Source organism: Telopea speciosissima, unplaced genomic scaffold (assembly GCF_018873765.1).
Source record: "Telopea speciosissima isolate NSW1024214 ecotype Mountain lineage unplaced genomic scaffold, Tspe_v1 Tspe_v1.0738, whole genome shotgun sequence".
In the NCBI taxonomy this organism is placed as follows: Eukaryota; Viridiplantae; Streptophyta; class Magnoliopsida; order Proteales; family Proteaceae; genus Telopea; species Telopea speciosissima.
In genome coordinates, this window is record NW_025318074.1 from 1 (window position 1) to 15934 (window position 15934).

Below are 15934 nucleotides of genomic sequence, written 5' to 3' on the forward strand. Positions count from 1 at the left end.
ACCCTTGGGAGAAGACCTCCTAGGGTTTGATTATTGTCGTGGTACAGGCTCGCTCTTAGTGATGACGATGTTCTGCGGTGGTGGGGCGTGGCCCGCTGCCTCAGGTAGTCTCGAAAGAGTCGCTGTTCATCCAGGATTTGTCTCTGCAGATCGTTAATCTGACCCATGGTGGCTGATGCATTGGGGTCAGGTACCACCTCCACCACTATGTCGTTTGCAGGGTCGTTGTTGGGCTCGTCGACCGCGACTTGGTCATCATTAGGGATCTCTTCCTCCAGAGGGACATGGTCCTGGCCATTGGCTTTGCGACGAGAGCACTCTGGAGGGGGTGATCCGTTCCTTGCAACATTGTTGGTGGAGGTAGTCTTCCTTCGTGGCGGCATTGTATGAGTATGGAAGTGAGCTAGTAGGTATGATGGCTAGCGTCGTTCCCACAGATGGCGCCAATCTGTTGCGTTAGAAAATCGTCGGGCGGTTCTGCGAGTGCCGTCACCTGCAAGAGGACCAAGAAGTCACCAGAGAGAACCGGTGTGGTTCCGGCCTAGGGCTCTCCGATGGCAAAGTCAGATCTCCTGAGCAAATAGATAAATAGTAATTATTCCAGATGGGTTGAGGGTGTGAGATACCTCTTCTTTTATAGTGGTCTGTGGCGGAGTGGAGAGTCCCTAGTTGATGTGGAGTCTTCTTCGTGGGTGGAGGAGTCCTGAGTAGCAGGGCTCCTTCCTGGTTGGTTGTCTTCCCATGAGACTTAGTATCCTAGTAGGATTGTCCTTCTTGGTAGATAGATCCTTCTACGTGGTAGATAAGGTCCCTGGTGCTTGAGTCCATCTGGGTTACGTAAGTGGTAGGTGATGGCCCGGAGTCCTCGCGGTGGTGTATATCTTGTTGGCGACGTGGTGGTGGTGTCGTCCAGCTTGTACCTGCACCCTGTCGAGGTCTCAACACCTCAGTGGATGAGGCTTGAGAGGGAAAGATGTCCAGGTGGTCCTTGGCCCAAGGTGGGTGGTGCCTAGGGCGGCTGGCGCCCTGGTGGATGGCGCCCAAGGTGTAGATGGTGTCCGGGTGGATCTCCTGTTGTTTAGGGACACGTGGCATCTTCTGATAGGTTGGGATGATTTGTGGTTCATCAGTAGCTTTCAAAGTTCTCTGCAACTGTTCTCGATCTCTTTAACAATACCCAGGAAGTTGTAAGGAAATCTTTTCTGTATGGTAGAGTCATGTACTCTCAATTGAGTTATACGGAATGAACATAAACGGCTCATTTTTGAAGGGCTCCTGTGGGATATTGAGTTTGGAAGCGATTGGTTTATTGGGGTGAAATTTTTTGTTTTTGGGTAAAGTATTGGGGTGAAATTCATAGAAGTATGGAAGGGGGGGAGGAGTATCGTTGCAGTTAGGTTTATTGGGAATTACTTATAACTGTCGTTGTAACCGTTTCAATTAGAAGTCAGAGCCCATGGCGGGGAATAACGGTCTGGGTCAGGCCATGAGTCGGGCCTGGTTAGAAACAAAAGAAACAGAGTTACAATCAGTATATCACCAGATAAGATAACCCACTTTCCAGCATTTGGTTCAGGCAAGGCTCTGAGGTTCTCTCTTATCGAGACCTCCCAAATCCCAATTCTTATGTTCGTAACCTTCACGAGTTCATCTATTTATCTGTTTAGATTTCCATTAATGACAAGAGCTCTCGGCAGAGACGATAAAATTCAGAATCGGCCCTCTTCGAAGCCTTGAAGATGCCCGTTGTTCTTCTTCAAACTTAAACTAGTAGAGATATATGATGATGGCCTCTTATGTCGAAACCGGTTGCTTCAAAGTTATTTCCCTCTCCATCCCTTCGCTTTGCCCTTGCCAGTATGGCCCGTCATCGAAGACACTAGCATTTGCTCAATCCCCCTCGAAACTGAAACTAAGATTAATTTGTGATGGAAACAGAGCCCTCGTTCGGGTTCCTTGGGACCGGAGGCTTGGTAGTGTGTACGGAGCATGTCGGACACTTGCGGCTGTATCCAGAGCTGAAACTAATCAGGTGGACGAAGGAGAAGCCAAAGAATTATCTCCGGTGAGTCTCATGTATTGAACTTTCTTCCCATTCTTTAAATTCCATTTTATTAAGTATTGGATTCAGCTCTTTATGATTATATTTTAGTCTCTCTCTCTCTTTGACTGTTCATGAATGCAACTCTGAGATGGGTTATGGTGTAGGAAGTCGACAAAGGCCCTAATTCGGGAAATATGGATAATAACGTGGTAGTTTCTGAGCCTCTGCAGAAGAGAGGTAGTCAGTTGAAGAAAAGGATCGTTTTTGGGATTGGGATCGGAGTTTGCGCCGGTGGGGTTGTGTTAGCAGGGGGTTGGGTTTTCACGGTTGCCCTGGCTGCTGCTGCTTTCGTTGGTGCACGTGAGTATTTTGAACTGGTCAGAAGTCGCGGAATTGCCGAGGGGATGACACCCCCTCCACGATATGTTTCACGGGTTTGCTCTGTTATCTGTACGCTTATGCCAATATTGACATTGTAAGTTCTCTTGTTTGGTTCCCTCTGCCTCCATTTCTATGTTCTTCGCTTCCTCCAACCCTTACAACACAATAAACAAATTCTTATTACTATGTTTCTCTTGTTTATATTGACATTATAAGCGATCTTACCAGGGTTACTACAGTTAGTTATATTTTCCTTGCCTTGCCTTGCCTTGACTACCATGAGCCAATGAAAAAGTCGTCACAATAACTCACTCTCTCTTATATTGTTAAATCAGATGGTATTGGAATCCAGAGAATAGTTAGATTTATGGTTTGAAGACTTAATCTTCATTAATGCCCCAGCAAGGAAGAGTGATATTGTTATATAGATTGAGGGGCTAGAAGAACAACAAGGGTAGATGAAATTTAACTGGGGGTTGAAGTGGTGAGAAAAGGCATGGATGGCCTTGGGTTAGCACCCAATATAACTTCAAATAGAATTGAATGAGGAAACAGATTCATGTAGCTGACTCCATTTAGTTGGGATGAGGTTCAGCTGTGTTGATTTGAGTTGACTTGACCTTCAATATATCCCAAAGCCACAAAGTTGTACTCTATTTGTATATTTATTTTGATGAAAGAGAGTTTCACTTTAATTCAGGACTTTATGAACCCAATTGGGCAATAATATGGACTGTTGATGCTTACAAATTTTTTTGAATGGAATAAATTATTGTTCAAGAAATGGACTTACGGATTCAGAATTTATGAGTGAACAAATTACCAATATATTTGGGTGCAAGTCGAGACAGTTTCCTGTTGACATTAGAGGAAGATCCTAGGCTGGCATACAGTTCCTGAGGAGCTACAAACACCACGGTCCCATTAACTGCTGGGGTGGCTGGACACTGAAACATCGACTGAATTTTATAGATCGGGATTTTGAATAATAATGAAAAAATTCACTGGGGGAGGTAAAGTATGCCATTTACCATGTGAAAGGAAAAGGGAGAATTTCATTTTCTCAATTGAAATTAACCTACAATATCAGATTCTCATCAAATACAACTTTCTTCTTGTACCCAATAAAGTGAAAGTGTCATAGCAAAAATTAATGCATTTGGCCCCTTTCTAATATTGATTACATCAATCAATATCTCCATCCATTCGTTTTTTGATTCCCATGATCATCAGACAGTCTAAATTTTTCTTAGATTAACTAAGAAATTTGTCCTTTGAGTTCCAGATCTATGCCCTATTTTCAGAAAATAGAGCTACTTGTCATTTCCATTTTCATCCTTGAACCTTTTATCTGCCTAAGTGGTGGGATCATTGATTTTTCCTGTCGTCCTACATCAGCATGCTTGTAGGTGAGAAAGGATGGACTGTCATGATGCGAAACCCGGGTCACAAAATACCCTATTGGGTTCGCTTATGGTTCCACGCAATTATCACATGGCTCAACAATTGAAAGGAATGGCAGAAGAGTAAATAGTTAAATGTTGCAAGAGGAGTGGCAAGGCCTTAATTAACCAAATAGTGGAGGGTCGCTTGATAGACTAAGGGAAGGATACAAGGGGATTTATAATTATTAACCGAGGGTACACTTGGAATGAAATAAAAGATAAGGGTAGGGAGTAATAAAGGAGAGAGTGAAGGGTGGTTTTGAAACAAGAAATAAAAGACTAAAGGAGAAGGTATCGTATAACATGGGGAGGGGCAAACTTGGAATGGAAAACAAATTAATGGCAAGACTTAATAAAGAGTAGAGGGAGGGGTATTTTGGAAAGTGAGGATAAAACCAAAAGGGAACTGAAATCATTTAGGAAACTTGAAATCCTACGCATCTAACTCTAACAGTCTAACTAGACCAAAGACCCAAATTGGACCCGGTTCTCGGTCGGAGTTCTCAAACGGGTTTGGCTCAATCCAAAGAGCTGCTCTTGCATTATGCCATCTGTTACCTTAATCCTTTACTTTGATTTCCTTGTTAAATTCTGTAGGTTTACCGATGGAATTCTTTAGGATCATGAGTTGGTAGGAGTATCCATATTTCTTCTTTAAATTTCTTGAGCTTTGAAAGACAAATTAGCAAGAGAACTATTCATGTCTGCGGTTTGTGGACCGCTTGGTAGCAATAGGTACTTGCTTCCTCTTTCAAGGATGGTTTGAAATACTGGTAGCCTTGCTGAATCAAGTCAAAGATATTTTCATTCATGGTCAGCCATCCTATTTCAAGAGAATGGTTGCTTTTAACGGAGAATAACTCTGTTAGATATATAGGCCAGAATACCGTAGGGGTATTCTGGTCCTTTCCTCCTTTTGTTTTATTCTCTTATGTTTATTCTTTCTTTTCCTTTGTTTATACTATGTCGGCTATGTAGGGGCATATTTGTCCATGTAATTCTGTTTTATTAGTATAAATAAAGGGCTTAGGGAATCATATTGATTCACTTAAGCATTAATCAATTCTGTTTTGATAACATGGCATCAGAGCCACGATATCTCTGATCTGTTTTCAAAACCCCCCACCCTCCCATCGTGTTATCTTCTCTTTCCCTTCTCTCTCGATCTTTTTTCTCCCCCTTCTCCTTCTCTAGGGCAGCACTGCAGAGGTGATCAGATGATCTAGTTGCTGCCCTCTTCCCACCTTTTTTTTTCTTTTTTCATGACCTATTATTCCTGTTCGATGGCTGCTGCTGGTTCTCTCTTGCGGTAATTGGAGTTTCCAAATTTTTTTGAAGATCAGGCCCTGTGATTTATTGGGACTGTTTCTCCCTATATTGGAGACCTTCTGCGACAATGGACTGCTGCTATCAAGCTTCATACAGGTGCTGAAGACCCCTTCTCCCATTCGATCTCTTACTTTCAGGGTTTTTCTCCAACAAAACCCTGTGCATTATCGATATTGGGACTAGGGCTGATTGCGGCTGCTGTTTCATTTTGGATTTTTTTTCATCTGAGCCATTCCCTGCAGGCTCTTGGACAGATTCAGACAGGCTTCTTCTGCAGCAGGTTTTTTTTTGGGTTCCCCTCCCCACATCGATTTCTCTTTTTTGGGTTTTTTTCCAAAACCCTAACACAATCGATCTTGGGAGGGTCTCCTCTATTGCTGCTGCCTTTTTTGGGGGTGTGTTTCTCATCACAGAGGGGCACTCGGCTCTGCTCTCAGCCCTTGGTTTAGCTTTTTTTTTGGGCTTCTTTACATCACCGCCCTTCTCAGCACTATGGGTGACTCCACTGATACTTCGACTGCCACCTCTGATCAGGGTAGCCATGATAAATCTGATTATCGTGATCTTCATCCTAACCCTATCAAGTTAGATGGCAGCAACTATCTGCTGTGGTCTCGATCTGCATCTTTTGCTATTGCTGGAAGGGGCCTCACTGGCCACATTGATGGCTCTATACCTATGCCGACTGCTCTAGGTGCTGCCCAGACTAGATGGCTCGCCAACAATGGTATTCTTATGTCTTATTTGGTTGGCTCTATGACTTCGGACCTTGCACAGGGATTTCTCCTCCTTGATACGGCTTCTCAGATTTGGTTTGCCTGTAAGGAGACATATGGACAGCTTGGTAATGATGCTCAAGTTTATGAACTTCGCAAAAAGGTCCTTCATACTACTCAAGGGGAATCGACTGTCTCTAAGTATTATGCCACTCTCCGCAGCCTTTGGCAGCAATTGGACCATTTTTCGGATTATGACCCTGATACACCTGCCAACGTAGCTGCATATAAAAAACATGTTGACAAAATCAGGGTTTATGACTTCCTGGCCGGGTTGAATGTTGAATATTACCAGATTCGTGTTCAGGTGTTGGGCCATTCTCCTTTTCCCACACTTGAACAGTCTTATGCCCTGGTCTCTTTAGAAGAAAACCGCCAGACTGCTATGTTACATCCTCCTGTTTCGGACAGATCAACTCTCCAGACTGCTGCCCAGGCTCTTGCTGCACCTGTTGGTACTTTATCTGTTGGTGGTTCTACTCCAGGCCCTGTTACTTGTGACCATTGTCACAAGCCTTATCACACCAAGGACAAGTGTTGGAAGCTTCATGGGAAACCAGTTGACTTTGAAGCCAAGCGGGCTGCCAAGAAGAAACCGAAAGGCAAGGCAAATCAATCTGAAACTATTCCTACAACCCCGGCTACAAACATTGGTCTATCCCACGACGATCCACAGGCCTTCCTACGTGTGCTAAGGTCTTCTGCTGCTGCTGCCTCTACTACTTCCGCTGCTACTGCCAATTCCTCTGCTCCATCAGGTTCAAATTTTGCCCGGTCAGGTATCCCATTTGGTGGTCATTGTGCTTCTGTGGCATCCCATCCATGGATCATTGATTCCAGGGCTACAGATCACATGACTGGTTCATCTAGCTTTTTTCATCGCTATTCTCCCACTTCTGGGAAAGACAAGGTCAAAGTGGCTGATGGTTCCCTTTCTTCCATATTTGGAAAAGGAATCATCAACTGTACTTCCACCCTTCCTTTGTCTTCTGTTTTACATATACCTAATTTTACTACTAACCTACTTTCCATTAGTAGTATTACTCGTGATCTTAACTGCAAGGTAACCTTCTTTCCTTCCCATTGTATTTTTCAGGATCTGGCATCTGGGAAGACGATTGGATTGGATAAAGTACACAGTGGTCTGTATCTGCTTGATGATGGCCGTCTCTCTCCACCAGTTCCTTCTCCACTACATCAGAACTCCTTGGTCTCTTCTGAACTTTACCAATGGCACTCTAGATTAGGTCACCCTCCATTAGGAATTTTAGCCCATTTGTTTCTATCTTTGGTCACCAAATGTAATAAGGATAACTTTTTTTGTGAGGCTTGTGTTTTGGCCAAACAGACACGTGCAACTTATTCTTTATCAAATAAAAGGAGTTCTTCTTGTTTTCATTTGGTGCATTCGGATGTTTGGGGCCCTAGTCGTAAGACCTCTATTTCTGGCCATCGTTGGTTTGTCTCATTTATTGATTGTCATTCTCGAAATACTTGGGTTTATCTTATGCAAACTAAAAATCAAGTTTTTTCTTGTTTTCAACATTTTCATAAAATGATCCAGACCCAATTCCAGGCCACTCTTAAGGTTTTACGGAGTGATAATGGTTCTGAATATAAGGAATCCCAATTTCAAAAGTACCTTGCTGATCATGGGATTATACGTTAGACTAGTTGTGTTGATACCCCGACCCAAAATGGTGTGACTGAAAGGAAGAACCGCCACTTATTGGAAGTGGCAAGAGCATTAATGTTTGCTCGACATGTTCCATCCCAATATTGGGGTGATGCTGTTCTCACTGCCGCTTACCTTATTAATAGGTTACCTTCACGGGTTTTGGATTCCCATATCCCATCTGACATTTTACTTGGAGATTCCTCCTTTGTGGTACCTCCCAAGGTCTTTGGTTGTGTCTGTTATGCTAGGGATACTAAGTCCCTTGGCAAGCTTGAACCCCGTGGGTTAAGGTGTATTTTTTTGGGTTATTCTCCAACCCAGAAAGGTTACAAGTGTTACCACCCTCCTACCCGTCGTACTATGGTCAGTATGGATGTGTTTTTTCATGAAACCCTTTCCTATTATTCTTCCCCACCTCTTCAGGAGGAGAGTTCTAGTGAAGATGTGGTTCATACTCTTGGGTTTCCCCTCCCTTGATCACCTATAGCTACTGACCAACCCTCCCCGGCTGCTGTCCAGCCTCCCGTGGCTGCTGTCCAGCCCCCCGAGGCTGCTGTCCGGCCCCCAGAGGCTGCTGTCCAGCCTCCTGTTGCTGCTGTCCAGCCTCCCGTGGCTGCTGCCCAGCCTCCCGAGGCTGCTGTCCCTTCACCTGAGGGGAATCCAATACAGGGAGAGATCATGGAAACAAGTGGTGGTAATATTCCTATTCAGGGGGAGCTAACTCCAGTACAGAGGACCATTCGTAACTATCAGAGGACCATTGACAATTCCGCCATTCCCACTTATAACCGGAGATGTTCTAACAGAGGGTAGAATCAGTCCACTGCAGCACCGATACCCATCGAGTTGCCGCCTTAGGATCCAGATCCTCCTTCTCTTGGTGAGCCTTCCTCTTCTGATCTACCCATTGCACATCGCAAAGGTACCAGGACCTGCACTTTACATCCCATTTCCCGTTTTGTTTCTTATAGTTATCTTTCTCCTTCTTTTCGTACCTTTGTTTCCTCCCTTTCTTCTGTTTCCATTCTTAAAAATTGGTAGGAAGCATCTACAGATGGGAAGTGGAAGGCAGCAATGTTGGAAGAAATGAGAGCATTGAACAAAAACAATACGTGGGATCTTGTAGCTCTTCCTCCAGGGAAAAAACCAGTGGGTTGTAAATGGGTGTTTGTGGTCAAGCAGAAGGCAGATGGTACAGTGGATTGGTACAAGGCACGTCTAGTTGCTAAAGGCTTCACTCAGACATATGGCATTGACTACCAGGAGACTTTCGCACCGGTAGCAAAACTCAATCCTGTAAGGGTATTGCTATCCTGTGCAGTGAACCTTGGATGGGATCTTCAGCAGTTGGATGTGAAAAATGAATTCCTCCATGGTGAACTAAAAGAAGAAGCATATATGGACATTCCTCCAGGTTTTTCAAGTCCTGCTACCAAGGGTAAAGTGTGTCAACTGAAGCGTGCACTCTATGGCTTGAAGCAGTCACCTAGAGCTTGGTTTGGTAGATTTCACAAGGCTATGCTTTCAGTGGACTACCAGCAAAGCAATGCTGATCATACCTTGTTCATCAAACATGTGGGTGATAGGGTTACTCTCCTCATAGTCTATGTTGATGATATTGTAGTGACCGGCAATGATGGTGATGAGATCAATAGGTTGAAGCTGTTCCCTGGCCGTGAATTTGAAATTAAGCATCTGGAGACTCTGAAATATTTTCTAGGGATAAAGGTTACTCGTTCTTCAAAGGACATATTTCTATCTCAAAGAAAGTATGTCCTGGATCTACTGTCTGAAACAGGGCTGCTAGGGTGTCATCCTTCTGACACTCCCATAGAAGCTACAACAAGACTCAAGGAGAAAGAAGGCACACCAGTTGACAAAGGTTGTTATCAGCGGTTGGTGGGCAAACTTATCTACCTGTCTCACACTCGACCCGACATTGCCATTGCAGTTAGTATGGTCAGCCAGTTTATGCATGACCCTTATTCTTCTCATATGGAGGTAGTCCTTTGCATCTTACAATACTTGAAGTCTGCTCCGGGACAAGGGATACTTTTATCTCCCAATGGTCATCTGAAGATTGAGGCATACACTGATGCGCATTGGGCTGGTTCAAGTGATAGGAAGTCCATCTCTGGATATTGCTCTTTTGTAGGTGGGAACCTTGTCACCTGGTGTAGTAAAAAACAGAATGTGGTGGCAAGGTCCAGTGCTGAGGCTGAATTCCGTGCGATGGCTCATGGTATCTGTGAATTGTTGTGGTTTAAGGGGCTGTTGCAAGATATTGGGGTTGCTGTCCAACTTCCAATGATGTTATATTGTGACAATAAGGCTGCCATAAGCATCGCTCATAATCCTGTCCAACATGACCATACTAAACATGTGGAGGTGGACAGACATTTCATCAAGGAGAAACTTGAAGCTGGACTAATCTGTGTTCCCTATGTGAAGTCTACTGATCAGCTGACTGATGTGTTCACGAAGGGGCTGAGTGGCAAAGTGTTTCATCCTTTTCTAGCCAAGTTGGGCCTGTGTGACATTTTTGCACCAACTTGAGGGGGAGTGTTAGATATATAGGCCAGAATACCGTAGGGGAATTCTGGTCCTTTCCTCCTTTTGTTTTATTCTCTTATGTTTATTCTTTCTTTTCCTTTGTTTATACTATGTCGGCTATGTAGGGGATATTTGTCCATGTAATTCTGTTTTATTAGTATAAATAAAGGGCTTAGGGAATCATATTGATTCACTTAAGCATTAATCAATTCTGTTTTGATAACAAACTCCCTATTCGATATGCTGGGGAATTTTGAAGGGGATAAACTACAGGATTCTTCTCCCCTCTTTTGTTGAGGATAGAGAAAGATTCCAGAAGTAAATATGATATATCTACTCGTTGTTATCGGACTGGACGGCTTTCTGTAAATCTTCTGATGATGTATCCAATTGTCTTTCGTAGATGATTTTATATCCATCCCATGTGGCTTAAACTCTTCATATTTTTCTGTAACATAGTTTTTCTATGTGATTTAAGAAATGATAAACCTGTATGGGGCAGAAACTACATGTACACTAAAGTATTTTGAACTGACTATGATTTCCATTAAAGTTGCGCTATTGCAATCATCAGGTTGCGGGTTTGAAATATGGAAACAGCCTCTCCGCGAAGCGGGGGTAAGGCTGCGTACATTTGCCCCTCCCAGATCCTGCAGTAGCAGAAGCCTCATGCACTGGTGCGCTCTTTTTTTTTTTATGATTTTCCATTTTTGTTTTTCATATATGAGAGAAAGAAAAAAGAAAAAAGAAAAAAGGAGAAGATATATTTATTACCATAGAGCATAACGTCTGAGCTACAAAAAAAGCATAATCTACCTTCGACGCTTCTTAGTCCAAACCTAGTGTTCTCATCTATGGTCCAGAAAATCCACTGTATATGATCATTGCCCTTCACCATATCTCTATTGCAGGAAGCACACTGAGTCTTGTTTCGAACTCTAGAATGAGGGCACTTTGTGGTTCTGGGAGTTACAAATTACATCTAAGCTCCAACAGTGACCCTTTGGTGGATGGATAGTGGAACGGATATTGTGACACCAATCCTTTCTCCAGTGTATAGGCATGTACCTTAAACAAAATCTAGAGCTGCTACCAACCAAGCCAATAAGCAGAAGCCTATTAGTTCTTTCGCACCTTCAACATTCCTTGTAGCATTCTGGGTGATGACATTCTGTCCAGGGACACAAATATCTTTATTCTGGCTAGGACATATCTTCCATCCTAATGTTAATTTTTTTTAACCCAAGATTTGGTCAAAATTTAGCCGCTCGACATCTGGAGGGTAATGAGAGTCAGAGAAATATGTTCTTTAGATGCGTACTGTCTTGTTTCTTGTCTTACACATCTCCTCGATGCAAATCTATCCTTGATTAAGGAACATTGTAATGAGTGAAGCACATTCAGTTATTCTCTTTCAATCATATCATTCATAACCATTGTGTTAAATTCATCTCTTCTATCCTGATGATTGTCTGATTGATGCAATCTGAAAATCCAGATTAAGGATCTCAGATGCAAGCAGGGCCAAAAATCAAGTCTGTGATCAGATCTTAGATAAAGAAAGCAACTGTGTTGTTAACGGAAGAAATCAGATTGATGGAAGGTGAGGGAAGAGAGATGAGATCGATCTTCTTGGGAGGAAGAAGAGAAAAGAGGATAACAGAAGAGAAGAGAAGAAATCAAGTTTGGGATACCAATCCCGTATGCACTGCTCAATAACATCAAAACTCTTAGAAAAAACTCATTTTCTTTACTCAAATCATCTCTAATTGATGGGGGATGTATTACATACATATAGATCTTCTAAAAGTCCTAATTTGACTAATAAAAGGACTACTAATCACTCTAATATACTCAATAAAGTAAATAAATTCAAAACAATATTCTATCTAGCTATAAGTATCCTAATCTAACTCAAACACTCAATTTAACTACTAATCCTGTGTACTAACATTATCCCCACTTTATGGGCTTATAAATTAGGCTCATTACATCATTACACCCAAAATTAAGAAGCTTAAGGTCCATAGAACCCAACCATGGGCCAAAATAAAGTCTTTTGAGGCCTGATTGACCCAATTAGACAATTTTAACTGCATCAATTCTCCCGTTGTTGAGAAAAACACGACCTCGAGTTTTGTAAAACGAGAGAATCAGCATCACTTGATCGGCATCCATAAATATAAACTTTGATGGGGGCGATGATCCAACACATCTCATGATCAACCATCGCAATCTTGTGATGGTCGTTAGCATATGACGTCTCTTTGATAGGAATCTGATTATTGGGATTGTCTAATTGGGTCAATTCTCATGATCAACCGTCGATCAATTCTTCAATTGCAACCTTGATCAGACCGTTCACTTTAGCTTGATCGTCACATTCGTTGGCCACCTCTGATCTGCCTTCTAAAGATTCTATCTTGCTTGACACCTTATCATAGAAGCGGTCATTATTATTGGCAAGCTTCTGACAACTTGTTTTCAAATCAAGAAGTGTTGTTTGTAATTTACAGAAACCATCTCTAATAGAAAGGAGTAAATTGTATCGATCAACCTCCATGATGTAGCCTCAGGTTTGGCTTTGAAACCAATAGATGCAATCTTAAAATCCAGATTAAGGATCTCAGATGCAAGCAGGCCCAAAAATCAAATCTGTGATCAGATTTGAGATAAAGGAAGCAACTGCATTGTCAAGGGAAGAAATCAGATTGATGGAAGGGGAGGGAAGAGAGATGAGATCGATCTTCTTGGTAGGAAGAAGAGAACAGAAGAGAAGCGAAGAAACCAGGTTTGGGATACCAATCCAGTATCCACTGCTCAACAACACCAAAAATCTTAGAAAAAACTCATTTTCTTTACTCAAATCATCTCTAATTGATGGGGGATGTATTACATATATGTAGATCTTCTAAAATTCCTAATTTGATTCATAAAAGGACTCCTAATCACTCTAATTTTACTCAATAAAGTAAAAAACTCAATAGAATTCTATCTAGCTGTAAGTATCATAATCTAACTCAAAACACTCAATTTGACTACTAATCCCGTGTACTAACATTATCCCCACTTTATGGGCTTATAAATTAGGAGGCTCATTACATCATTAAACCCAAAAATAAGAAGCTAAAGGTCCATAGAACCCAACCATGGGCCAAAATAAAGTCTTATGAGGCCTGATTGACCCAATTGGCCAATCTTAATTGCATCACTGATATTTCATCTTTTGTTAACAACCTATGCCCATGAATTGTTATCAGTTATTGTGGCTGTAGTTTTCTCGCAACTCTTCTTCTGCTTGTGTTGGTTAGACATAAAATGATTCTCAATGTTGAAAACCATTCGTTTTTTTTTCCCGTTCAAGTTTAACTAGGTGGATTCACATGTACAAGTTATTTAGTTTCATGGTCATCCATTTCATTCATTTTTTTCCTGATATTTGAAACAAATTTCATTATTTGCATTTTTTAGTTTTTTACTGATTTTCTTTGCCAATCAATGGTCAGGTATTTTGGTCAAATAGATGTTTCTGTGACTTCAGCTGCTTTTGTGGTTGCGATGGCATTGCTTTTACAGAGGGGAAACCCTCGTTTTGCTCAGCTGAGTAGTGCCATCTTTGGGTTATTCTATTGTGGTTATCTTCCATGTTTCTGGGTTAAACTTCGGTGTGGTTTAGTAGTTCCAGCATTAAATAGCAGTAAGTTATTATGCACCCTACTCCACCCCAACCTTGTGCATCGTTTTCATATTAAGTAACTCAAATACTCTCTGTTATTTCATGCAGTCTTGGTGAAGTATTGAGTCCTGCAGGTTTACAGAGTTTAATATTTGCAAAGTCAAAATATAATGCTGGTAGAAAGTGAACTATTTCCGGTAACACCTTGATGCAGATTCGTGGTTGAACCGGCTTGACCAATCTTGCCATCCAGACCAAGATGAACTGGGTTCCAACCTTGTTCTGGTTCAGTAGGATGTTAGAAGTTTATGTATTTATTTTGAATTATCTTGTAATCTTTTATATTGGGGAATTTTAGATAGGATTGGTAGATATGTTGGAGATTCAATTGTAATTTCCACTTTCCTTATTTGACTTTGTTTCGTAGTTAAATAGGTTTCCTTTGTTAGCTGGGTTTCTTCTTTTATATAGCTTGTAACTACGATGGAGTTTCAGAATAGAGATTGAAATTGAGCTTTTTCGGTTGAGTGTGTCCCTGTGTGGCTTGGTAGCTTGGCTGTTGTCCCCTTTCTCCATGTCTCTCTCTCATCTCTTCTTCTTTCTCTCCCCTCCACCTGTGAGATCTTTCATCTTCTTCCTTCCTTTATTTTCTGTTGTTCTTTCTCTCGCTGGTAGCCTCTGTTTCTGGGTGGTTCAAACTCTCTGGTTAGAGATCCAAGTAACCTGAGATTTTGGGTACTAAATCACCACCAAAGGGCGATCTAAAACCAAGAACCCTATCCCAAACCAACACCTGTACTGTGAGTTATATCATCAGTTTCAGATCTGGACCTTTTCTCCTACTACCATACTTGATTTCAGGTCCTTCCAATTCCCATTCTGTGTCTCTTCTCAACTTGATACTTACCCTTGTTGGGAGGGTTAAGAGGTGCGATTCAAGCCCTAAAATCCTGGGTTGATTGGATCACAGTTGAGAGAGTTCTCTCAACTGTAAGGGGAATTCCATTCTCTGCTGGTTTATAGTTTTGTATACGGCTCAGAAATTGTGAGGTTGAAGGCCAAGTTTCAAGATCTCGTCTCGTCTCGCCATTTCGGGCAGGTCGAGATTTCCGAAATATCCGAAATTTACCGAAATTTTGCCGAAATATGGTATTTTTTCTGCCATATTTCGGCGGTCCATCTCGGTGGGTTTTTGGCCATATTAAGGCCTGATACTTCATGTACACCCTTATTTAAGCTAAATAAACACATTTAAACCTCTTATTGAAGATCAAGACCTGCAGCAGATTTTTTTCCGAACAAGTTCCTATCTACAACCACCTATTGTGAAGACCTCCTTGGATCTATTACTCCCAAAATCAGGGTTTTCTCAAAACCCTGACATATATCGATCTTGGAGTTACAGGTTTCTGTTGGTGCTGATGTTTGAAGGACTGATCCAGCCCCTTTGGAACTCCACTTGACCAAAGTTTCAGCCCCAAACAGTGTTTTTTTTAAAGGATTCTCCCCACCAGCGATTTCAGCCAAAACAAGGTTTTTTTCAAAACCTTGACAATGTCGATCTAGGGGATTCCCTTATCTGCTACTGCTGATTTTTGGAGACATACATTCTCCCATTGAAAGAGGATTCTCCACCAAATTTCAGCCCTTACCTTGAAGGGATTCTTGGGTTTCTCATCCTACCAACTTCCTTGTGATCATGGGTGACTTAGTTAACTCGACTGCAACTTCTGTTGGTGATGTCCAAGGCAAATCAGGATTTCATACCTTTCCTCCTAATCCAATCAAACTGGATGGTTCCAATTACCTGCTTTGGTCTCGGTCTGCTTCCTTTGCCATTGCTGGCCGTGGCCTTATTGGTCAAATTAATGGTACCAGTGTTATGCCAACTGAGACTGGTCATGCTCAAGATAGATGGCTTGCCAATAATGGGGTGCTCATGTCATACCTCATTGGTTCGATGACTTCAGATCTTGCGCATGGATTTCTTCTCCTTGATACACCTTCTCAAATATGGGCTGCTTGTAAGGAAACTTATGGGCAGCTTGGCAA

At 42.1% G+C, this 15934-nt stretch overlaps 1 protein-coding gene across 1 annotated transcript; it reads left to right on the forward strand.

Moving 5' to 3' along the window:
- Positions 1-1612: 1612 nt before the first annotated feature.
- On the forward strand, positions 1613-13977 carry LOC122648308 (phosphatidate cytidylyltransferase 5, chloroplastic-like). Its single transcript, XM_043841540.1, has 3 exons — positions 1613-2065; positions 2209-2519; positions 13713-13977. The coding sequence occupies exons 1-3, from the start codon at positions 1781-1783 to the stop codon at positions 13960-13962; spliced, it is 846 nt and encodes a 281-aa protein (XP_043697475.1). The 5' UTR covers positions 1613-1780; the 3' UTR covers positions 13963-13977.
- Positions 13978-15934: the final 1957 nt, after the last annotated feature.

Excerpts from the sequence above, each read along its gene's own strand:
- LOC122648308 (XM_043841540.1), top strand. The coding sequence starts at position 1,781 with ATGATGATGGCCTCTTATGTCGAAACCGGTTGCTTCAAAGTTATTTCC. Across the intron at positions 2,066-2,208 it reads AAGCCAAAGAATTATCTCCG|GAAGTCGACAAAGGCCCTAA; the intron begins GTGAGTCTCATG and ends GTTATGGTGTAG. Across the intron at positions 2,520-13,712 it reads CTTATGCCAATATTGACATT|GTATTTTGGTCAAATAGATG; the intron begins GTAAGTTCTCTT and ends ATCAATGGTCAG.